Genomic DNA, 26,926 nt, shown 5'->3' on the forward strand with positions numbered 1-26,926 from the left:
GCCCTCCAGCTGTTGACGTACAAGTGTGGAAGTCTTGCCTGTGGCCGTCAGAGTCATGCAAGGCCTCATGGGACTTGCAGTTCCTCAATACGTGGAGGCCATACTTTGGAGACCCCTGCTGTAAATACACTAAAGAAAGATTTACACATGGAATGTGGACCATGATTTATAGTTATTAGATTTTTAGCACTTTTATGTTTTGTTTATGCACTTTTTTATTTGCTCAAATTTTTATGTTCTAAATTATATTTATTAATCGTGCAGCACTTTTTACGGATATCTCCCAGCAAGGTAAGTAAAACAAAACACGCCAATATCCAAATCTTACAAGTGGAAGGAGGTGGAGCTCAACACGCAGAGGTAAGTGCTGAAAGTGATGATATAGTTTTTTTTTTAAATAACAAACATATTATACTTACCTGCTCTTTGCAGTGGTTTTGCACAGAGCAGCTCCCATCCTCCTCTTGGGTATTCCACTGGAGCTCCTTTTCTCCGAATGCCCCTATATCAAGTGGCTTTTTATGGGGGTACTTGTACATGCTTGCTTCTGAGCCCTGTTCTGTGTGCCCATAAGACACACAAAACATGGCTCGCCCCCCACTTCCTCCTCATTGGCTATGCTTGACAGCCAGTGGCAGAGACCCCGGAGAGCAGCTACTCTTGTGCACATTGGTGGATCATGATCAGGCTTGTGTAAGTATTCGAGGGAGCTGTGGGGAAGCTGCATACTGAAGGATTTTTACCTTCATGCATGAAGGTGGAAAAACCTTCAGCCTTTAGAACCACTTTATGTATAACCACAAAAGCAGAGGTAAACAGCGTATTATCCCTGAGCTTGGTGGACCTCTCCTTTCTCCGTTTAGACTACAGCTGAAGCCAAGCCTGGTCCCACACAACAAAACTTGGACGTCACTGGATAGATGTCTCCCTGCTCCAATTACTCTGCAGCTGAAAACCTAGGCAGGTCTTACCCCTGGTTCACATCTGTGGTGTCGCTGTGGATCCGCACAAAAATCTGTGCAGCCGCACCACCTGCACAGAGGAATGCGGGTTCTAATTCTAATGGCACACCGCCCGCACTGGAAATTGTAACTGTACGACGTCTTACCTGCGTGTCTCGGGGCACGGGAGTCCATTCAAATGAATGGGCTCTTGTGTCCGCGCAAAACGCGGCCCGCAGGAACGCAGAGATGTGAACATAGCCTAACCCTGTGATTCCTTGGTTGCATCATCTCCCTGGTAATATGCTGCTCAGTAGCACAGCAGACATACAAGATAAGGAAAGGTTCTCATAGTGTAGTAATAAAACTTTTATTCTAAACAACATCCATATAAATAAAATACAAATACCAGCTGTCTGAGCTGGACAGTACGTGTGATGTCAGAAACCACAAACTGCCCTCTCATTGTATATGTTTTTTTGGTCACTTGTGATTTCACTTTGTCGGTAGGCCCTTCTCTGGTTCTAATGTCCACAATAATTATACATGCAGTATATAGGACAGAAAGCTTAAGGGCTGGTTCACCCCATGAATCGCACAGTAACACAATCTGGGTGCATTGTTATTTCATCCCATTCTTTTGAATGGGCTGAAATCCTGCCGGACAGCAGAGCATGTGATCTGGTGCAGGCAAACGCACTGCATTTGTGACCTATGTTTGGGGTGTCGTTAGCATTGCACTGATACCTGCTGCAGATCACAAGTGCAGTGCATTTTGAACGACGTGCTGGAAATGCACATGGAACGTGGGTTTCCTGCACCACATTCTGGTGTGAACTGGCCCTAAGGGATTTTCAAGGTAGAGAAAAGTCATAAAGTACATACAATGTAATAATTGATAGTTTTTATTTCAACAGTCAAAATATTGTTCATGAATGAGCCAAATACAGCAAGACTCACATATAGCAAAACATTTTAAGAACCACATCACCATGCTCATATTTCCCATGATGCCTGCCTATTATTTCAAAAAGGGAGAATGCCATCGTCTAAAAGACATTACTTGTAATACGAGGGGCGTTCAAGTCAAACTGGGACTTTTGAGATTATATAATAAAAGAACAAATATCAAGGAGTGGAAACTGCATTTATTTTTCAACGTACTCCCCTGCTACATTTCTACACATATCCCAGCGCTTAACTAATGCCTGGAAAGCTGTGGCATAGAAAGATTTGTCAGTACCTGAATCATCCTAGAACAGCTTGCTTTACTTCCTCCTCAGTGCTAAACTGCTGACTTTGTCTCTTGTGCAGTTTCACGACAGGCTATGCGACGATTTGCTAAGATCAGGCGTTCCACGCGCTGAATGTTCACAGGGATGACTGGTGTGGGCTGGGAAACACCACGGCCGGGATCATCACTGACAGACGTATGGCCATCTTTGAAACATTTACACCATTCAAATGTCTTACTGTGGCTGAGCGTCTTATCACTATATGGTGCTTGAAATCTTCTGTAGATAGCTGCAGGTTTTATGCCTTCGTTCACAAGAAACATCATCACCATATGCTGTTCCATGCACGCGCTAACACTGTTGTCTGCCATCTTGATTAACGGTCTCTGGACTGGCCCACAACATGTGCGCCGCCTACCAGTAATAGGACACACTTGCCACTTACTACTGTATGTAGTACCACCATGCTAGCATCCCTTATTATACCTGTAAAATTAAAAGTCCCAATTTGACTTGAACGCCCCTCGTACAATCACAACATTATTGGAGAAAGATGACTGATTGACTCAATGGGGTATATTTACTAAAGCTGGAGAGTCCAAAATCAATCTGCATAGAAACCAATCAGCTTCTAACCTCAGCTTGTTCAATGAAGCTTTGGCAATGAAACCTGGAAGCTGATTGGTTTCTATGCAGAAGGGAGTCTGATTTTGGACTCTCCAGCTTTAGTAAATAAACCCCAATGTGTTTTATTGAGTTGACCTTGTCCAGGCTGGACATATCCCTTGATAAATGAAGGAAGACTTCTTGCTATACAAAGGGAAGGTTTATTTACCACATGTGGGAGAACAATAAAAGCAGTAGGCGGGTAAGTTATTGTTCTGATTCTATGTCAGATATAGATTGCTTTTATATGCTGATTACGATTAGCTGAAGGCTACTCATAACAACTGTGATGATAGATATGACCAGATAAAGGCCAAACTTAGCAGGTGTTCCAATTAAAGAACAGACAAGAACAAACGTGACCAGATAACGACATGACAAGAACATAAAGCGAAGGTCCTTAAAACTATTATTTTGGCTGTATAGATGTCATGACAAGACGTAACTGTCTTTAGGTTAGAAAGAAATGTTCTTCAGCAAAACAAAAATGTCTCTCTTGTATTGAAGGCATAAGTCTGACAAATGTCCATATGCTTCCAGCTTGTACAAAATCCTCTTCAACCTTGAAAGTCTCATAATCTTTATCACTTATGTATTGCAAATGCTTGGAATGTACCATTATACACATTGAACAATCCTGGATCCATATACACTATAGCACAACAATTATATAATATTTTAGTAAAAGGGGGAGAACTACAATATGTAGGAAACGGAGCCATATTCCTACAGTGCTAAGGGCAGTCTAAGTTCCTCCTTGTTCTCTATGGCAATCTTTGAATGCGTCGGCTGGAAACTCTGTTTACACAATGGGATTGATTTACTAAAATCTGGTGCAGCTTTGCATGGTAGCCAATCAGCTTCTAACTTCAGCTTGTTCAATTAAACGTTAGCAAAAAAACACTGGAAGCTGATTCATTTCTATGCACCCGATTTTGCTCTCTTCAGTTTTTCCATTACATAGCATGAGAAGAGATGCTATCAACATAAACCACACGGAACAAGAGAAGCGATACTGCATAGTTGGTCAGTATAACCACAGGAGACAAAAAACATTTCCATAAAAAGTCTCCAGCTTCCCGATATTAAATAAACCACACATTTCTTTCAAGAGTCATCTCTTTCCCCTTCTATGCATTGAGGCCTAAATAATCCCAACGCTCCTTTTACAGAGGTCAGGGGATGGTGAAAACTAGTGGTGCACCGAAATGAAAATTCTGGTGCCGAAACCAAAAATTCAAAATGCACTTGGCCGAAAAGCAAAACCGAAATGTGCAGTTTTTATAAATCAATATATATTCTTTTGGAAAAAAATACACTGAATAAAAAAAAAAAAAAAAAAACCCAATACATACCCCAATTTTTTTTTTAAATATGAAAGAAGATGTTACAGCGAGTAAATAGATACCCAACATGTCACGCTTTAAAATTGCGCACACTCGTGGAATGGCATGAAACTGCAGTACTTAAAAATCTCCATGGGTGATGGTTTAAAAATTTCTATAGGTTAGCAGTGTAAAGTTACAGAGGAGGTCTAGTGCTAGAATTATTGCTCGTGGTGATACTTCACGTGTGTGGTTTGAACACCGTTTACATATGTGGGCATGGTCTACGTATGCATTCACCACTACGTGCAAGAACAGGGGCACTTTAAACTTTTTTTTTAAATGTATTTAATTTTTTTTTGCACTGTCCCTTTAAAAAAACTTGTAATCACTTTTATTCTTATAACAAGAAATGCATGCATCCTTTGTGATAGAAATAATTAGTGACAGGTCCTCTTTATGGAGAGATATGGGGTCAATAAGATCCCACATCTCTCCTCTACAATGTAAAGCATTGGATCAAAAAAAAAAGCATTGATCTAGTGCTTTAAAAAAAAAAATGGCCGAAACGGGAAGTGACATTGTTCTGGTCCTCAAAGGGCATAGAAATGAGTGGCAGACATCTTTTCTTCACTCATCTCTATGCCCAGCGCCGGGATCGATGGTTTCTCAGGTAAGGCTGAGAACTACTAAGCGGCAGCAGGTGGCGGCGAGGGGTGGGGTTTTTTTTACACCTGTATCGTTGCTTTTTTTCATTTCGGCCCACAGCTGAAAGGGGTGTTTTCAGCCAAAATGTTTCGGCCACCGAAATTTCAGTGCATCCCTAGTGAAAACAGGCAGTTGATCCACAATTTTACCTTCTTCTAGCTGCCAACCTACAAGCAGATATGTAGTTCAGGTAAAAACACATTGCTGAGCCAATGCAGCAATTTGATTTAAGGCAAAACTTTAGCTTGACATGCCAAATTTCACAGACGCTACCAAAACTCACCCATGAAAGTGAATGTGACGGTGGCACAGCCATGGGTCAAACACTTGTCTCATGGTTGCAGCATGGTCCCACAATGCAAAATCCCCATTGGCAATTGAAAAAAAAGGCGGAGGTGACAATAACACTTCCTGAATGCCTGCAAAACCTCCTCTCCACTATGGATCACTTTTCAGGATTGCAAAGTGAAAACAAAAAGCGCTCCAACCTTGTGCATTACCTCAATAAAAAACTGTGATTTTATTAAAATGAGATATATACTCACAAACAAAGCAGTATAACAAGCGTCTAAAATCCTGAAAGGAACATTGAAGTGCAAGACCAGTGCAAGTCACATCAAGAGGGGAGACTCTCAGAGTTCAGCTGACGCGTTTCGAAGGGGGGGCCCTTCTTCCTCAGAGCTTACAAAACCATGAGTGCCCTCTTCTATATCGTGGAACTAAGACTGAGCCCTCCCAAATGGGATGGGCAGTCCCAAGAAAGAAGGAGGGGCATAGGTGTCAGAAAAACATGCTAAACAAGATGAAATCATTTACCAACATTATAACATATATATTAAATAGAAATATATATATACATATCTATATATTAATACCATCAGTGCAGAGACGCATTATATGATATGATTCAGTAAAGCTGATAATAAGTGATTGTATTTACAAAGATCATAATGATTAAAGGAACTTTTACTCTCTTAAAAACGTGTACCATAAAGTGGAGCTCCACCCAAAAGGGGAAGTTCCGCTTTAAGGACTGCTCCCCCGCTCCCCATTAATGATTGACACCTTTGGGGGGGGTACCGAATTTGACAGGTACCTGCTCCCACTTCTGGTCCGATCGCCTAGGCTATCAGAAACAGAAGGTGTCCTCCCTCCCTGTAGTCTTTTGGGACACGTGACAGGTCCCAGAAGACTACAGGACCATTCAGGAAGCGCAGCACTACTTGCGTATGCGCAGTGGGTACCCGGCTGTGAAGCCGCAAGCTATAACATCCGGGTGCCCACACTGAAGATGCCGGCCTCCAGGAATGCAGGACAGCCGGTGAAACGGGCTGCAGGGGACACACCGCAGGACAGAGGGACTGGTAAGTGGCTATTTTTTAAAAGTCAGCAGCTACACTCACGACGGACTGAAAGAGCGGCTGTGCAGTGCGTTCCAGACGTGACCTCCGGTCCATGCAAAGGGTGCCTTCAGTGGGAAAGAATTGTGTACCAAGCCTCCACCTCACACAGGAAGCGGAGGTGGAGAGGCAGGGGACACGGCCTCTCAGGGATTGAAAGCAAAGGAGCCCACAATAGAATTATGTTAAATTGGAATGGAGAGACCAGGAACACCATACTGGTCTCCCAGTGAATGGGGGACAGATCGTTGGGGCTGCGATAATAACAATGAAACAATCACATGAACATTAGCAGTAATAATAATTGTAATAGACAACAACAATCCCAAATAAGCATTGATAGCAGCATAACCCAAGAAAAAATTTTCAGGATGGTGGCTCCTTTCAGTGTGAAAGGAGCCTACATATCACTTTCTGAATCGTATCATCCCATTTCCTTACTTCAATCTAAAATTACAATTCTTGACAAGATGCTATTGAGGTCATTTAAAAATGATATACTCAAACCATCCTAATTTGTCTGCATGAAAATCATCCTTTAAACTTCTTGACGGTACATGAACCTGTGCACGACTACATAAAGTACAGTGGTGCATTGAAGCTGGACTCCAGCCTTCCCTTTGGTCTTGCACAACTGTACAGTCTCCCTTCCAGATGAAAATTCTTAGTCTGAATTCACTGCATGCTGTTCACTTTTCAGAGTACATTAGAATCTGTTGCATGTCAGATAGAGCACACTTCATTTCCTGGTTAAAGGACGTCCAGCATCATCTAACCATTTCCTCTCCAGGCCGACTGTCTCTGACTGGAAACCATTGTTCACCCTCCCATTAAACCCCACACTCCATTAGCAGGGCTCAGTAGAAATCCCTCTACCTAGGAAGAGATAATTGAGAAATACCAAATGCCAAAACACAGCCTCACCTCTGATATGTCTTTGTTAGAAACACATCCTGCACACAAAATACAACTGCTGACACATTTCCGCCTATGCAGCCGTAGTCATAGCTGTGGGACCCTGGAGCACTGTTAAAAAAAATCCCCCACTTGTGGGGGCAGTACATGCAAGACACTAAAAAAAAGTAAAAGAATAAAAAGCAAAAGTATGACAGCAAAAGGAAGAGAGTGAGAAGTTGGTACCAAAATCAGAGGGGATATAATGAAGGCTCCTTGAACTTCCTTTAGCCCTGGTTCACATATGTGTGGTCGTGCGGGCCTGCCGCAACTTGCGCAGACACGAGAGTCCATTCATATGAATAGACTCCCATGCTCCGGGACACACAGGGAAGAGGTCCCTTCACTACTTTGGAAATTGCAGCCGAACTGGGTTCCCAGTACGATTGCGATTTCCAGTGTGGGTGACGTGCCAATAGAATTAATGACACCTGCCTGTGGGTCCTGCATTCCTCTGCGCGGGTGGTGCAGCTGCAGGTATTTGTGCAGGTCCCGCAACAGCACCACCCGAACAGATAACCAGGGGTTAGGGAAAAGGAACCTTGACTGTTGGAAGCATGGCGTCACTGTGGGTGTGAACCTAAAAGGGAAGTTAAATCTCTCTATTAGGATTGGCTACAAAGACAGGAGGCGACAGGGTGGGGCCTGAATTCTATAAAAAGGCTGCATTGGGGCACGTCCAACTGCTCTGAGGAGATTCAGTTATCTCAAGAATTGCCCAACCTCCCACCTGATGTTTTGTCACAGCTTTATTGGCGGTTTTGACCTTGGTAGCAATGGATGCTGCTTTATGGGCTATGCCCTCAAATTAAATTCAGGAGCCAGTCTAATGCTTGTCTGGTACTGATGGTAAGGACAGGCCTCTTAGACTATGTGAGTTTATATTTTATGGGTGCTCGCAGTATAACTGTGACTGGCATTGTTGTTTGGTACATTTTGAAAGTTAAATAAAGCTGTGGCCTTACCTATTTCCAACTTAATCAACTTCTGTGTCTTTTTGGGACCCAAGGTATTGGTTTATTAGTTGGCCATAAATGAGCCTAGGCTTCTCAGCAGTCATAACATTACAACTAGACAGAGACCAAATGAAACAAGATAAAGCAACTTTAACCACATGCCGCCTAGCCACTGTAGAAATACGGCGGCAGGGCGGCACGGCTGGGCAAAACCACGTTTTAAAACGTGTGTTTTTAAAACAGGTAGGGGGCGCGCGAGGTGCGCCGCGGCCCTACCTGTCCCGCCTATCACATCCGCGGATGTCAGTCGCCGGGTCACAGCCAGTCATTACCGGCTATGTCTCGGCAATTAGCGGCAATCAGTGACAGAGAGCACAGCTGAAGTAGCTGTGCTTTCTGTCAGTTCCCTGACAGCTCCTGACACGCTGATCGGGACAGAAGAGTTCCCTGCAGTACACACCCCCGCCCCCTAGTAAACCACTCCCCTCACACAGTTAACCCTTTCACTGAATAATAAAGTTAACCCCTTCCTCCCCAGTGCCATTAGTACAGTGTCAGTGTTTTTTTTTTGCACTGATCACTGTATTGGTGTCACTGGGGATGTCAGTGACCCCAAGTCAGTTCCCCCCCCAGTGTCAGAATATCCGCCACAGTCCCGCCATAAGTCACTGATCGCCGCCATAAGTCACTGATCGCCGCCATAAGTCGCTGATCGCCGCCATTATTAGTATAAAAAAAATTTAAAAATCCCAGTATCTTTCCCGCCATTTGTAAACGCTATAACTTTCACGTAAACCAATTAATTTACACATATTGGGGTTTTTTGTAGCAAAGACATGTCGCAGAATGCATTTTGGCAGAAATTTATGACTAAATTTGATTTTTCAATTTTTTTTACTGGACATGTTTTATAGCAAAAAGTCCAAAATATTGGTTTTTCGTTCCTCAAAATTGTCAGACTTTTTTTTTTATAGCGCAAAAAATATAAAACACACATGCGATGAAATACCATCGAAAGAAAGCTCAATTTGTGGGGAAAAAAGGATGTAAATTTTATTTATGTACCGTATTGCATGACCGCGCAATTGTCTATTAAACTAGCGCAGTGCTGTATAGCAAAAAAATTGCGTAAATTGCAGTATCTATACCATAGTTTGTAGACGCTATAACGTTCACACAAAGCAATCAATATACACTTATTGGGATTTTCTTTTACCAAAAACATGTAGCAGAATACATTTTGGCCTAAATTTATAACTAACTTTGAGTTTACTATATATTTTTTTACAGCTGAAAGTAAAAAATATTGTTTTTCTTCAAAATTTTTGGTCTTTTTTTGTTTATAGCGTGCAAAATAAAAAGTGCACAGGTGATCAAGTATCACCGAAAGAAAGCTCTATTTGTGTGAAAAAAAGGACGTAAATTTCGTTTGGGTGCAGCATTGCATGAACGCGCAATTATCAGTTGAATTAGTGCAGCGCCGAGTAGCAAAAGAGGCCTGGTGATTAAGGGGGGTAAATCCTCTGGAGGGCAAGTGGTTAATTTTAAAAACAGACTAATATCCCACCTGATACTGATTTTCTTCAGCGCCACGCTTGCGCTTACAGGCGAGTCTACGATCCACCTATACCCATGTCCTGTTCTCCGGATCCCTCAATCTCAGGCTTCCCCCTCCTTACATAACAGGTGGGCCCGCTAAAACCAAAAGCTGAGCCGAATATGTTTAACCCTTCCCCAGCCTGAACAGACTGCTGGAGAACTAACTGTACACACATTCCCAAGCTGTTTGCTTTTGTTATTAAGCCAGTCAGGGTAACCTCTAGTTTTCAAATAAGATGTGACAATTCACTTCCTCATCAAAAACCTCCTTAGTTGATCAGTTGTGCAGCACCCACCCATGGGGATAGCCCTGATTGTATGACTAGGATAGCAACTAGAGGTTCTGCAAAAGGAAATACTTTCCAAAGGTTTCCAGAAAATAGTAATAAAAATGGAACTAGTCTCAGAGTTTCCCTTCAAGTTAAAACCCCCCAAAAATTACATGTAAATGAGAAATTTAACTCATTATCATTAACATAGTCAATAAACAAATTTGAATTGTCAAGAGGACCTTTCCAAACAACCAAATGTTTGTCTATATAGCACCCAAAACCATAATAAATCATCCAAGAATGAATTCCCATATGCAAAGTTGCGGAGTTTCACCCACAAATCTATATTAAGGTTGGCAAGTGAAGGCAAAAAAATTGCCCAGTTGAAGCCCTACATCTTTTCAGATAGTTGTCATCATCAAACAAGAAATAATTGTGGGTGAGCAAGAACTCCACGGCCATTAGGAGAAAGGTTTGTAATTCTCCACTATAGGTTCTATATCCATCCAGATGATATCACAGAGCTCTTAATGCTAAATGAAAAGGTATAGAAGAGTAAATGGCCTCCATATCCAGGGTCACCCTGAAATAACCTTTATCCCATTGTAATTTATGTGAGACGGATTTGTTCTCTTAATAACACCAAGCAAATGACACACTAATGGTGGAAGTGGGCATCTGCCTACTGTCCCAGTCTCTCCAAAAGCGACCCAATGCCTGCCACAGTAGGGTGACCCTTTTTATATACTTCAGAGAGGTGATGAACAAACTGAGACAGTGAGTGAACTCACAACCAGAAATGCCACAGTTTGGGCCTTCTTCTTTCATTCAATTGGATTTCAGTTCTTTCAGTCATGGATACTCAGCATGAAAGATGGGTGATACTGATGGGGGTCTACTCTTGTTAGTTAAATCTCTTGGTTTTGTCCTTATATATATATCCTTCATGTTTTACATCATAGTTATGTGATCAATGCTATAGGTACTCATGTAAGGAGTGCCTATGAATACATTACACAGCTAATTCAAACTAGATCTCAGGGATGCACAATGTACAGTGGGGCAAAAAAGTATTTAGTCAGCCACCAATTGTTCAAGTTCTCCCACTTAAAAAGATGAGAGAGGCCTGTAATTGGCATCATAGGTAGACCTCAACTATGAGAGATAAAATTAGAAAAAAAAATCCAGACAATCACATTGGCTCATTTGGAAAGAATGTATTTGCAAATTATGGTGAAAAATAAGTATTTGGTCACCTACAAACAAGCAAGATTTCTGGCTCTCACAGACCTGTACCTTCTTCTTTAAGAGGCTCCTCTGTCCTGCACCCATTACCTGTATCAATGGCACCTGTTTGAACTTGTTATCAGTATAAAAGACACCTGTCCACAACCTCAAACAGTCACACTCCAAACTCCACTATGGTGAAGACCAAAGAGCTGTCGAAGGACACCAGAAACAAAATTGTAGACCTGCACCAGGCTGGGAAGACTGAATCTGCAATAGGCAAGCAGCTTGGTGTGAACAAATCAACTGTGGGAGCAATCATTAGAAAATGGAAGACATACAAGACCACTGATAATCTCCCTCGATCTGGGGCTCCACGCAAGATCTCACCCCGTGGGGTCAAAATGACCACAAGAACGGTGAGCAAAAATCCCAGGACCACACGGTGGGACCTAGTGAATGACCTGCAGAGAGCTGGGACCAACGTAACAAAGGCTACCATCAGTAACACACTATGCCACCAGGTACTCAGATCCTGCAGTGCCAGACGTGTCCCCCTGCTTGTCGTGTTTGGAGGAGAGAAAATACCTTTTCTCATCAGCAGTTAGAGCAGTCTTGTGACTTCTATCCGAGTCCAGCCAAGCACTGTTTAAAGCTTGTAGGAGGAGTTTTGATTTTGCTAGGAGGATGCAGAACCCCTGACCTCTGGCTGGACATTACTGATTGGCCCTGTAGTGGTCACATGCACTCTCCTAAGAAAATAAAAAACCTCTCTAGCAATACACACCAAAGTGAGCAAGCGCAGACTGACTCCACACGATATGTCTTATCAGGAGGTAAGAGGGGGACGCTGGAAGAAGAGGAGGATTAGAGAAGACAGGATCAAGCAGAGTTTTTATACAATGCAGGGAATTAACTCCTTAGGTTCCACAGTGAGTATAACAAGCATGCTTTACTGCATATATAGACTGATTTTACTGTTGTGAGTTTAGTAGCACTTTAAATACGGTTTTGGTTTATATATATATATATATATATATATATATATATATATATATATATTTTTTTTTTTTTATCAGGACAAGTAGATTGGGACCTCAGTTCAGTCCAATGGACAAGTATTTTAAACCAAAGCCTGCAGGGAAAAAAAATCACAGAAAGTTATCTGTTTTTCATTATTCATAATTATAAGGACTCCCATTAATAAATCATCATCATGTGAAATACAGATGATGAACACTAATGTATGAATCAGTCGAATAATGGTGACGAAGAATTCATAGGCTGATAAGAATTTGTTTTTTAATAAGTCAGCAGCTACAGTACTTGAGCTGGGCGAAGTTCCTCTTTTATACTGAGCTGAAGGAGCTGTTTGAGTTTTTTATTGTAATTGAAGTGATACTATACCCAGGACCCTGCATTCACAATATCTGGTCTCCCAAAGTACACAGAACATGGAAATGCAATTATGTTAGTAAATATAAACTGTTAAATACCTTTTCTTATCAGCAGTATATAGCAGTCTTGTTACTGGACACTGGTTAAAGCTTGTAGGAGGAGTTTTCATTCTCCTCTGACTGTTCTAAGTCTGAATGACCCCTGACCTCTGTCTGGACAGTGCTGATTGGTCCTGTGCTGATCACATGCACTCTCGTAAACTCTCTAGCAATGCACACCAAACTGAGCATGTGCAAAGTGACTCCTAGAGCTCTGTACTATAAGCAGATGAATTGAGGACAGTAAAAGAAGGGGAGTATCAGAGAAGACAGGATCAAACAGCCTTTTTAGATTCCACAGTGAGTATAACAAGCATGCTTTACTGCATATACAGACTGATTTTACTGCTGTGGGTTTAATAACACTTTAATTCAAATAACTTTGCAGAAACTTGTTTTGATTTTGACATAAAAAAGTATATTTCTGTCAATCTGTAAAAAAAAAAAAACACCACCATAAAACAACAACAAAATGAGCAAGTGTAGTGGGATGTACTGTCCTATTATTTAAAGGTCTTACCTCAAGATTGCTTGGTGACCTTTTCCTGCCACTAATACTTTAGAATCAGGATATATACGAAATGGTGGGTGGAGCTGTTGGACTTTTTGGTGGGCAGGAAAGCAGTAGATGCCTCTTTTCTTCTTGTAATGGCCAGTTAGCAGACAATACAGGTGAAACTCGAAAAATTAGAATATCGTGCAAAAGTTCATTTATTTCAGTAATGCAACTTAAAAGGTGAAACTAATATATGAGATAGACTCATTACATACAAAGCAAGATAGTTCAAGCCGTGATTTGTCATAATTGTGATGATTATGGCTTATGAAAACCCCAAATCCACAATCTCAGAAAATTAGAATATTACATGCAATCAATAAAACAAGGATTGTACATAGAACAATATTGGACCTCTGAAAAGTATAAGCATGCATATGTACTCAGTACTTGGTTTGGGCTCCTTTTGCAGCAATTACTGCCTCAATGCGGCATGGCATGGAAGCTATCAGCCTGTGGCACTGCTGAGGTGTTATGGAAGACCAGGATGCTTCAATAGCGGCCTTCAGCTCTTCTGCATTGTTCGGCCTCATGTCTCTCATCTTTCTCTTGGCAATGCCCCATAAATTCTCTATGGGGAGTCTGCTTCAGATCACATCCTTTCATCACCAGCTCCGCCCCTTATGCATTACGCCATCCAACCTGGCTTCCTCAAAGGGATAGCCTAAGGGGTGTAAAGGGTGGAGCCAGTGGAATTATGGGATTGAATAAAAGGTTCATCTGCTCCATGAAAGAAGTCCAACTGTGTAAAATATTGCAGAAATTTTCCCTTAAATGGACAGGTGAATATTAGTTGATCAAAGTTTACAGTGAGCTGCTACTGGTGGTGGAGCGAGTTTCACAAGGTGGTTTTATTCCCACAGAAGATATACTTGGAACACGGTTTTGAATATTTATGAACTGTATGTATTTAATTATAGGACATTGTTTTTGGTCCACATTTATTTATTGCACTGATTTAATATTTATTATCCACTACTGTTTACACAATTTCTGGATAGTTTTGCAGTGCTAAATCAGTTCTTGGGTTTTACTTGAAGCTGGGTGAGAGGAACACTGTTAGGTCTCATGTACACTGCTTCTCATGAACATAAGTTTAGGAGCTTTTGGCTTTTTTTTGGGCCAAAGCCTCTGAACTCAACTCAATAAAAGCCTATGTGTCCATGCACAGATAGGATTTTATCAGAGTTTAGCAGCAGCAGAGTTTAGGGGCAGTTAAAGAGCCCTCTCCTGAATGCAGAACAATTGCATTCAGGAGAGGAACATTGTGGCCATAAACCTCCAAACATGGCAGAAACGAGTTTTTGCACTGAAGTCAATGGGAGGTGTTTTTGGATTAAAGTCAATTGGAGGCAATTTTGCATTGAAGTCAATGAAATGCGATTTTGCATTTAAGTCAATGGGAGGCAGAGAGAGCTGGCAAAATCAAACTGCATTGAAATTGCACAGAAACCGGAATGACATTGCGATTTCAGTGCCTAAGTAATTTCAGTGCCTAAGCGCTAGCCGCGTTTAGCACTTGGAAGTTTATTCATTTCAGTAGCAAGTACTCTGGCCAATAAAATTAATAAACATCCAAGTGCTAAACGAAATTTGCTCCTCCAGCGGTGGATAAAAATAAAAAGGCAGCTCCCCCCAGCGTCATTCAACTCAACAAGAGCAAGAAGTTATACTGGATACTTGTAGAAATCCTGTTGAATCTATATAAGAGACATTTCACTAAACAAATGCACCTCATTTCAACAAAGGAAGTATTTTAGGTGTTTATAACCTGTTTGGAATTGTGTTGTACTGTTTTGTGTGTATTCAGTGTTCCTGACCCAAGGTGGGGATTCTGGGCCCTGGTAATCCCCCGTACTGTTATATTAACATCAAATTCTTGTTTTTCTTCCACATTCTTTGTAATATTCTGACAAAGATCTTTTCTGAAAAAGTAACCCGAACAAAAACTGTTGTTACATCGCTTCCTCTATGCAACCTCTGAATGAGGAAACTCACAGCAATGACTCTGATTGGCTACTTACTCATTCTTGTGAAAGCTGCACGGAAAATAAACCATTGCTTTATCTGTCACAACCAAAAAAACTGTCTTGTGAGAAGGAGGAAAATGGAGAGGGAGCCACAGAAAATAAGAGAAGGCTATTTGGTGAAAAAGGTAAGGCACATCCATTTTCTGCTAGCACAGAGTATCATGGAATTGTGAGTTATTTGGGTTTGCTTGATTTATTACCTTCCCACCCAGGCCGATTCTGGCCTTTCTCTTCTACATGTAAAAATTATCATTTTTTTTGGTGGAAAATTACTGAGAACCCCCAAACGTTATTTATATATTTTTACCAGAGACTCTAGAGAATAAAAAGGAGGTCGTGCAACTTTTTATATCACACGATATTTGCGTAGGGATTTTTCAAATAAAATTTTTTAGGCGAAAATACACTTTAATGAATTTTAACACAAAAAACATAATATATAGCCCAATTTTTTTAGCAAAGTATAAAAGATGATGTTACACTGAGTAAATAAATATCTAACTTGTCACGCTTTAAAATTGTGCACGCTCATGGGTTGGTGACAAACTAGGGTTGCCACCTCATCCCTTTAAATCCGAACACATATTAATTACACAGGTTCTGAGGCTAATTAAATACACATAAAGCTTTAAATGAGTTTAATTACCACCTTAACCACTTACCCCCTTCCTGGCCAGGCAATTTGTTTTGCAATACGGAGCTTCGTTATTTTAAATGACAATTGCGCGGTCATGCAACACTGTACATAAATGAAATTTAAGTACTTTTTTCCCCACAAATAGAGATTTCTTTTGGTGGCATTTGATCATCTCTGCGTTTTTATTTTTTTATAAACAAAAAAAGACTGGCAATTTTGAAAAAAAAGATATTTTTTACATTTTGTTATAAAACATATTCAATATAAAAATTAAAAAATCTAATTTCTTCATAAATTTAGGCCAAAATATGTTCTGCAACATGTCTTTGCTAAAAAGAAAACCCCAATAAGTGTATATTAATTGATTTATGTGAAAGTTACAGCGTCTGCAAATGGCGATATACAGTTGTGGCCAAAATTATTCAACCCCCAATGCTGTAAAGGGGTTTAGGGACTATAGTGTACATTTGGAATTGTATTCAGAATCAAATCCTACAAGGACGTTGTAACTACCCAAATGCAACTAAAATGACATCAATTGTTTATGTAATACAGTAGTAAATGGTTCTTATGTGGTTTCTTCATTGCCACAATTATTCAACCCCTTAAAGACTACCACTCTGAAGAACAGAGGTTCATACAGGTGCTTTCCATCAGGTATTGAAAACACCTGTGGATGTCACCGAGCAGCAATCAAGCATAATAAGCACCAATTAGGCAGCTTTAAAATGACTGTGATACTCAGCTCCTTCTAGACATTTACTGGTGTGGTTACAAACATGGTGAAGGCAAGAGAATGGTCCAGGAAGACAAGAGAAGAGGTGATTTCTCTTCACAGGAAGGGCAATGGCTATAAGAAGATTGCAAAGATGTTAAACATACCAAGAGACACCTTAGGAAGCATCATTCGCAAATTCAAGGCAAAGGGCACTGTTGAAACGCTACCTGGTCGTGGCAGAAAGAAGATGCTGACTTCGACTGCTGTGCGCTACCTGAAGCGTAGAGTGGAGAGAAGTCCCCGTGTGACTGCTGAGGAACTGAGAAAAGATTTGTCAGATGTGGGTACAGAAGTTTCAGCCCAGACAATAAGACGCACACTGCGTAATGAAGGCCTCCGTGCCAGAACTCCCAGGCGTACCCCCTTGCTGTCTCCAAAGAATAAGAAGAGTCGACTGCAGTATGCCAAAAGCCATGTGGACAAACCACAAAAGTTGTGGGATAGTGTTCTGTGGACTGATGAAACAAAATTAGAACTGTTTGGGCCCATGGATCAACGCTATGTTTGGAGGAGGAAGAACAAGGCCTATGATGAAAAGAACACCTTGCCTACTGTGAAGCATGGTGGAGGGTCAATCATGCTTTGGGGCTGTTTTGCTTCTGCAGGTACAGGGAAGCTTCAGCGTGTGCAAGGTACCATGAATTCTCTTCAGTACCAGGAGATATTGGATGGAAACGTGATGCAGTCCGTCACACACCTGAGGCTTGGGAGACGTTGGACCTTTCAACAGGACAATGATCCCAAGCATACCTCCAAGTCCACTAGAGCATGGTTGCAGAGGAAAGGCTGGAACATTTTGGAGTGGCCATCGCAGTCACCAGACTTAAATCCGATTGAGAACCTCTGGTGGGACTTAAAGAAAGCAGTTGCAGTGCGCAAGCCTAAGAATGTGACTGAACTGGAGGCCTTTGCCCATGAAGAATGGGCGAAGATACCCGTAGATCGCTGCAAGACACTTGTGTCAAGCTATGCTTCACGTTTAAAAGCTGTTATAACTGTAAAAGGATGCTGTACTAAGTACTAAGATTGAATGTCACTTGGGGGTTGAATAAAACTGATAATGCTGTGAGCACAGAAAAGACATTTGTGGTTATTTCATTATAACTGTTATGTTATATTTGTCTGACCTACAAGTGCCTCTTTAATGTAAATGTAAGCAAGATGACTGAATGATCAAAAGCAATGTCAAACTGGCCAAAACACTCAATTTCAGTGGGGGTTGAATAATTTTGGCCACAACTGTATATACTGGGATTTTTTAAAAATTATTCTTATACTAGTAATGACAGTGATCAGCGACTTATAGCGGGACTGTGGGACTGTGGCGGGCATTCTGACACTGGGGGGGGGGGGACTTACTAATTGCCACTGACATCCCCAGTGATTAGTGCTAATAAAGAGCACTGACACTGTACTTATGACACTGGGCAGGAAGGGGTTAACATCTGGGGTGATCAAAGGGTTAACTGTGTGCTGTGTGTGTTTTGTGTGCTGTTTTACTTGGGAGACATGTTGCTTTGTATCTCTCTGCTGTGCAGAGAGATACCAAGCAGCATGGCCATACTGACAGGAGAGAGACCTGTGTTGTTTACACACAGATCTCTCTCCTGTCAGCTTTGTCGATGATCACCAAGTCCCAGTCGAGAATCGCCAGCCGGGAACCGGTGGTTGACATCCCCAGTAGTGGGAATGGCGGTCCACACGCACCTCCTACCCGGAAATGCAAATCACATATAAATATATATATATATATGTGATTTTGTGCAGTAGCAGTACATCTGTATTTTGTCCGGTTAACCAGCCACAGAACCTGTGTAATTAACCACTTGCCATCCTGAGGATTTACACCCCTTAATGACCAGGCCTCTTTTTGCTACTCGGCGCTGCACTATTTCAACTGATAATTGCGCGGTCATGCAATGCTGCACCCAAACAAAATTTACGTACTTTATTTCACACAAATGAAGCTTTCTTTTGGTGGCATTTGATCACCTGTGCACTTTTTATTTTTCGTGCTATAAACAAAAAAAGACCAAAACTTTTAAAGAAAAACTATATTTTTTTACTTTCGGCTCTAAAAAATATATAGTAAACTCAAAGTTAGTCATAATTTTAGACCAAATGTATTCTGCTGCATATTTTTGGTAAAAAAAATCCCAATAAGTGTATATTGATTGCTTTGTGTGAAAGTTATAGCGTCTACAAACTATGGTATAGATACTGCAATTTACGCCATTTTTTGCTATACAGCGCTGTGCTAGTTTAACGGACAATTGCACAGTCATGCAATACGGTACATATATGAAATTTATGTCCTTTTTTTCACACAAATAGAGTTTTCTTTTGTTGGTATTTGATCACCTGTGCACTTTTTATTTTTGGCGCTATAAACAAAACAAATTTTGAAAAACAAACCTGATATTTTCTCATTTCTGTCACAAAAAATATCAAAAATTTAGGCCAAAATGTTCTGCTACATATTTTTGGTTAAAAAAATCCCAATAAGTGTATATTTAATGCTTTGTGTGAAAGTTATAGCGTCTACAAACTATGGTATAGCTAATGGAATTTATACAGCTTTTACTTTCTGACTGCTCATCACATTTCTTGAGGTGCTAAAATACCAGGACAGTACAAACACCCCCAAATGACCCCTTTATGAAAAATAGACACCCTACGCTATCTGCTGAGAGGTATATTGAGTCCATGGAAGATTTTTTTTTTCCACAAGTTTTTGGAAAATTACAAAAACATTTTTTTTTTTTACACAAAGTTGGAATTTAAATTATATTTTGCTCACACAAGCCATGGGTATATGTGGAATTACACCCCAAAATACATTCTGCTACTTCTACCGAGTATGGGGATACCACATGTGTGAGACTTTTTGGGAGCCTAGCCACATAGCCACATATAGGAGCCTGAAATCCGAGGACCACTTTGAAAGCCTGAAGGTAAGTAACTTCCTCATTTCACTTCCTCACTACCTGTCACAGTTTCAGAGGCCCTGAAATGCCAGGATAGCACCAACCCCCCCCCCCAAATAACCCCTTTTTTGGAAAGTAGACACCCAAGGAATTTAAAAAGAGGCATGGTGAGAAACACTTTTTGTTCACATGAAAAAAATCTGTATTTTTTGCTAGGAAATTACTTTGAACCCCCAAACATTATATGTATATATTTTAAAGCAGACACCCTAGTAGATAAAATGGTGGGTGCTGCAATTATTTATGTCATATAGTACTCGTGCAGCAATTTGTTAGAAAAAAATAAACTTTTTTTACGTTTAGTGCAGAAAAACACAATATATTGGCCAATTATTTGGTACAATTTAAAAGATGATGGTATGCCGAGTAAATAGATACCAAACATGACATACTTGCTTTAAAACTGTGCATGCCTAATGCAACGACAAAAAAACTGCTTACATTTTTAATATCCATAGGCAACACTTTACAAGCCTTACAAGCTACCATTTTAGATTTACAGAGGAGATCTAGTGCTAACATTACTGCCCTTGATCTGACTTTTATGGTGATACCTCACATGCATGGTGCAACTGCTGTTTACATACTGGCACAGGGTTAACACTCGCAGGTGACTGCGGGGGGGGGGGGGGGGGGGGCTGCTTTTTGTTTGTTGTTGTTATTTTGATTTTTTTATTATTTTTACACTGTCCCTTTCATTTTTATTTTATTTTTTTATCACTTTCAATGCTATCACAGGGAATGCAAATATCCCTTATAACTTCAATTGGCATTGTCATATATTCTTTTTTGAGAAATATGGGGTCTATCAGACTCTAGATATCTCCTCTGCCTTTACATGATCTAATCTCACCAAGATCGGTGTGATCAGATGCTTTCCCAATTTACAAATGACACTGTTTATATCCTGCGAAACTGAAGTGATGAAATGCTCATAGCTTCCGATTTCTTAGACTATAGAGATGATTGGCACCATTACGGTCTCCAATCAGCTGTATGGCCAGCTGGCGGAAACACCGGCTGAATTCCCAGGTTCCCCCGATGGACTGCCCGAGAAGACCATGGAAGGCAGTGGGGGAGGGGGGGCATAATTTCCTGCTGCTTGTAAAAGCAATCCTGCAGCTAATTAGCCACTAGGATTGCTTTTAAATGAAAACTGGTCACCGGCTCAATAAAATGATACCAGCATGATGCCTGCAGCTGCAGGCATCATCGTAGTATAACCAATCAGTGATGTACCAGTGATGTACCAGTACGTCGCTGGTCCTTGTTGGGTATACAGTCAGGTCCATAAATATTGGGACATCGACACAATTCTAACATTTTTGGCTCTATACACCACCACAATGGATTTGAAATGAAACAAACAAGATGTGCTTTAACTGCAGACTGTCAGCTTTAATTTGAGGGTATTTACATCCAAATCAGATGAACGATGTAGGAATTACAACAGTTTGCATATGTGCCTCCCACTTGTTAAGGGACCAAAAGTAATGGGACAATTGGCTTCTGAGCTGTTCCATGGCCAGGGGTGTGTTATTCCCTCATTATCCCAATTACAATGAGCAGATTAAATGTCCAGAGTTCATTTCAAGTGTGCTATTTGCATTTGGAATCTGTTGCTGTCAACTCTCAAGATGAGATCCAAAGAGCTGTCACTATCAGTGAAGCAAGCCATCATTAGGCTGAAAAAACAAAACAAACCCATCAGAGAGAGAGCAAAAACATTAGGCGTGGCCAAAACAACTGTTTGGAACATTCTTAAAAAGAAGGAACGCACCGGTGAGCTCAGCAACACCAAAAGACCCGGAAGACCACGGAAAACAACTGTGGTGGATGGCTGAAGAATTATTTCCCTGGTGAAGAAAACACCCTTCACAACAGTTGGCCAGATCAAGAACACTCTCCAGGAGGTAGGTGTATGTGTGTCAAAGTCAACAATCAAGAAAAGACTTCACCAGAGTGAATACAGAGGGTTCACCACAGGATGTAAACCATTGGTGAGCCTCAAAAACAGGAAGGCCAGATTAGAGTTTGCCAAATGACATCTAAAAAAGCCTTCACAGTTCTGGAACAACATCCTATGGACAGATGAGACCAAGATCAACTTGTACCAGAGTGATGGGAAGAGAAGAGTATGGAGAAGGAAAGGAACTGCTCATGATCCTAAGCATACCACCTCATCAGTGAAGCATGGTGGTGGTAGTGTCATGGCGTGGGCATATATGGCTGCCAATGGAACTGGTTCTCTTGTATTTATTGATGAAGTGACTGCTGACAAAAGCAGCAGGATGAATTCTGAAGTGTTTCGGGCAATATTATCTGCTCATATTCAGCCAAATAATCAGAACTCATTGGACGCCGCTTCACAGTGCAGATGGACAATGACCCAAAGCATACTGCAAAAGCAACCAAAGAGTTTTTTAAGGGAAAGAAGTGGAATGTTATGCAATGGCCACGTCAATCACCTGCCCTGAATCCGACTGAGCATGCATTTCACTTGCTGAAGACAAAACTGAAGGGAAAATGCCCCAAGAACAAGCAGGAACTGAAGACAGTTGCAGTAGAGGCCTGGCAGAGCATCACCAGGGATGAAACCCAGCATCTGGTGATGTCTATGCGTTCCAGACTTCAGGCTGTAATTGACTGCAAAGGATTTGCAACCAAGTATTAAAAAGTGAAAGTTTGATTTATGATTATTATTTTGTCCCATTACTTTTGGTCCCTTAATAAGTGGGAGGCACATATGCAAACTGTTGTAATTCCTACACCGTTCACCTGATTTGGATGTAAATACCCTCAAATTAAAGCTGACAGTCTGCAGTTAAAGCACATCTTGTTTGTTTTATTTCAAATCCATTGTGGTGGTGTATAGAGCCAAAAATGTTAGAATTGTGTCGATGTCCCAATATTTATGGACCTGACTGTATATGCTATGTTCTTTTTTTTATGCAGCCTGTGAGCTGAATGAAGAAAAGAGAAGAAATCTCTGCCAGAAAAAGTGTGTGGAATGCGCACCATTAGAATATACCGCCCTGCATCCACCCACTTCTAATGGTAGGCACACATTAGGTCGCACGGTGCCACATGCACCAATTCAAAGATTGTACAAATGTCTAAATAGCGGCACACTTGACTAAAAACTGTCCACATATTAGTGGTACCCCATATGGAGAAAGGATGACACCAAGTCCCAAACTATCTTGCCACTACTCCCAATGTAGTCTGGGCATCCAGGGGCTCCATGTGACTATCTTTTCCCTCGTAAATGCAAAACTTATATGTATAGCTTGTTGCCCTCTCACAGGTCTTATATATCTTGATCCCATATCTGGCATGCTTGCTGGAGAGAAATTGTTTAAATGCAAGGCGGCCAGAAAAATGAATGAGGGACTCATCAACGCAGATGTTTTGCTGGGGAGTATAGACATCTGCAACTTTTTGGTTAAGGTGATTTACGAGGGGCCGAATTTTGTGGAGCAGGTCAAATTCATGGTCACCCCGAGGACGACAGAGTGTGTTGTCGTTGAAATTCATAAAACACATTATACTATTATATCTATACCTGGCCATGGCAGCAGAGAACACGGCATATGATGAATCGGGTCTGTGGATCAATACAACCGCAATTCATTTTTTTTAGTAATGCCCATGTTGAGGGTTAGGCCCCCAAAAAATGTAAATTTGGAAACTGTAATGGCTTTCCATGCGAATGGCCTGGCAAGGTTTGAAGTTGGGTTGGCGGCGATAAATTGTTGTGGATATAAATTACTTTGATCCACAATCAATACATACAGATCTTCCGTGAAAAACAGCTCCAAAAAATCGAGTAGTTAAATTTGCTGTTTCCACCTGAATTCCGGTTTTGGCAGTGAATGGAGGAAGTACGGGTGCTGCAGAATTTTTGGGCTTCCAATCGGGATTTGCAAGCACATCTGGAAGGATACTGGCCTGTGTTCGAATTCTTGGTGGCTGCAGGATACTACTTGTGCTCGTAAACACCGGATGATGACGGGTCATCACCCGGTGATTGACACCCGCGGCCACGAATGGCGGCACGGGTAGAGCGTGTGCGCCCCCTACCCAGAAATGCAAAATGACATTCATATATGTGATTTTGCGCACATGGGCTGCCCTGTAGCAGTATAACTGCTATAGGGCGGTCCTTAAGCAGTTAGTTTTAAAGGGATGAGGCAGTAACCATACACCAAACTATGGTACTTTGAAATCTCCATAGGCGATGCTTTAAAATTGTTTCCAGGCTAACAGTTTAGAGTTACAGAGGAAGTCTAGGACTAGAAATATTGCTATCACTATAAAGTTTGCAGTGATACCTCAAATGTGTAGTGCGAACACTGTTTCCATATGTGGGCGCGACCTACATATGCGTTCGCTTCTGCGTGTGAGCACGAGGGGACAGGGGAGCTTTAAATAATTTTTTCTTCTTCTTATTTATTTATTTTACACTGTCCCTTTTTTGGATCACTTTTATTCCTATCACAAGAACTGTACCATCCCTTGTGATAGAAATAAGGGATGACAGGTCCTCTTTATGGAGATATCTGGGGTCTATAAGACCCCAAATATCTCCTCTATCCTGGAAAGCACATTGATCTCTGCTTTCCAGGAAATAAATGGAAATTGTTTCCATTTTTTCCTGGAAAGCAGAGATCAATGTGCTTTCCATCTTCCAGAGCTGGAAGTGACGTCATGATGTCGCTCCTGGCTCTTGGGATCATAGAGATGGCCAGGGACCATCCAGTCCTTGGCCAGCTATGTGGTAACCCGTCACTGATCCTGGGCTCCCTGATCACACAGGAGAGCCCGGAGAGGCGCCGGTAGGCGTTGGGAAAGGGGGGAGTCCCTTCCCGCTGTCTGTAAAAACAATGATGGCTTTCCCACAAGAGGTAATTGCTGGCTGAAGTGGTTATGCACAAAAAAATGTACCAAACATGTTCATATTACTTAGTCAACCTTTTTCTTTCATTGTTCTGAAAAGTTGAATCTTTCATTTAATTAAAGTGTTACTAAACCCACAACAGTAAAATCAGTCTGTATATGCAGTAAAGCATGCTTGTTATACTCACTGCGGAATCTAAGGGGTTAATCCTCTGCATTGTGTAAAGAGGCCATTTTATCCTGTTTTCTATGCTCCTCCTCTTGTTCAAATGTCCACATCTTATCTCCTGATAAGACAGACTGAACCCATGCTCAGTTAATGTGTATTGATTGTTTTTTTTATATTGGGAGAGTGCATGTGATCAGCACAGGGCAATCAGCACTGTCCAGACAGAGGGCAGGGGTTTTGCATCCTCCTAGAGCAGAAAGAAAAAGCCTCCTACAAGCTTTAACCAGTGCTCTGCTGAACACTAATAGACGTCACAAGACTGCTCTAACTGCTGATGAGAAAAGGAATTTAGCCGTTTGTATTTACTAAAATAATTGCACTTCCATGTTCTGTGTACTGTGGGAGACCAGACATAGTGAATGCAGGATCCTGGGTTTAGTAACACTTTAATTGTTCAATGTGATCAGCTGTTCTGAATTGCTGTTTGTTGACCTTACCTCTGATCTTTTATTTTCTGACACATTAAGTGCCCGGTCACACTGATGCAATTTCAGGTGCAATTTGTGAATTGAAATCACATCTAATGAATGTGAAAGTCAATGTCTTAGCGTATGCGATTTGTAGTTCTTGCATTACGTTTTCTGCAATTTTGTCACGATTTCACATACATAGAATATAATGGAAATCACACTGCGAATTGCAAAAAATTGCTGAAAGTCTTCACGAGTAGCAATAAAGTCTTCAGAAATCGCCTGAAACCTGAAATCATGCTGAAATTGCACACAAATCACGCTTTTAAATCACAGCTGACTCGGTGACTAAAGGTAGATGGGGGGGGGGGGTGTTGTAGATTAGGCAGAAACATTTAATTATTTCTCTCCTACTTGGTAAATTCATTCTTCATTGATAGCACTGTCAGTGTCTTTTACTTAAAGTCCAACTCTGGGAAGCTTTAAAATGATCTATTGCAATGGGGCTGCACCTGCACTGGAAGGGGTAATTGTTCATTTAGGTCTAGGGGACACCAAGCAGAAGGTATACCCATATGGAAGAAAAATAAATTTGAAATATATTTTGAAAATATTCTTCCCAAATGTATTGACATATATTTGAAACGCTACAATTTTGGCCATATTCAATATACAGTATTTCAATATATATATATATATACAGTCATGGCCGAAATTGTTGGCACCCTTGATATTTCTCCAGGAAATCATGTATTTCTCACGAAACGTATTGCATTAACACATGTTTTGCTATACACATGTTTATTCCCTTTGTGTGTATTGGGACAAAACAAAAAAAGGGAGGAAAGAAAGCAAATTCGACATAATGTCACACAAACCTCCAAAAATGGGCTGGACAAAAGTATTGGCACCCTTTCACAACTGCGGATAAATAAGAATGTTACAAGCATGTGATGCTCCTGTAAACTCACCTGGGGCAAGTAACAGGTGTGGGCAATATAGAAATCACACCTGAAAGCAGATAAAAAGGAGAGACGTTCACTTAACCTTTGCATTGTGTGTCTGTCTGTGCCACACTAAGCATGGACAACAGAAAGAGGAGACGAGAACTGTCTGAGGACCTGAGAACCAAAATTGTGGCAAAATATCAACAATCTCAAGGTTACAAGTCCATCTCCAGAGAACTAGATTTGCCTTTGTCCACAGTGCGCAACATTATCAAGAAGTTTGCAACCCATGGCACTGTAGCTAATCTCCCTGGTTGTGGACGGATGAGGAAAATTGATGAAAGATTGCAACGCAGAATAGTCCGGATGGTGGATAAGCAGCCCCAAACATGTTCCAAAGACATTCAAGCTGTCCTGCAGGCTCAGGGAGCATCAGTGTCAGCGCGAACTATCCGTCGACATTTAAATGAAATGAAACGCTATGGCAGGAGACCCAGGAGGACCCCACTGCTGACACAGAGACATAAAAAAGCAAGACTACAGTTTGCCAAAATGTACTTGAGTAAGCCAAAAGCCTTCTGGGAAAACGTCTTGTGGACAGATGAGACCAAGATAGAGCTTTTCGGTAAAGCACATCATTCTACTGTTTACCGAAAACGGAATGAGGCCTACAA

At 41.2% G+C, this 26,926-nt stretch overlaps 1 protein-coding gene across 1 annotated transcript in view; it reads left to right on the forward strand.

Annotated features, from left to right (window-relative positions):
• Positions 1-15,427: 15,427 nt before the first annotated feature.
• PLEK (pleckstrin) overlaps positions 15,428-26,926 on the forward strand; it is a 75,458-nt gene continuing 63,959 nt past the window's right edge. Inside the window, exon 1 of the mRNA XM_089682679.1 lies at positions 15,428-15,490. Within this exon, the coding sequence (XP_089538805.1) occupies positions 15,443-15,490 (48 nt within the window). The 5' untranslated portion in view covers positions 15,428-15,442. The remainder of the gene's footprint in view (positions 15,491-26,926) is intronic.

The sequence above is a fragment of the Staurois parvus genome, unplaced genomic scaffold (assembly GCF_062004578.1).
Source record: "Staurois parvus isolate SC_StPar_1 unplaced genomic scaffold, SC_StPar_1.0 ptg000001l, whole genome shotgun sequence".
Classification (NCBI taxonomy): domain Eukaryota; kingdom Metazoa; phylum Chordata; class Amphibia; order Anura; family Ranidae; genus Staurois; species Staurois parvus.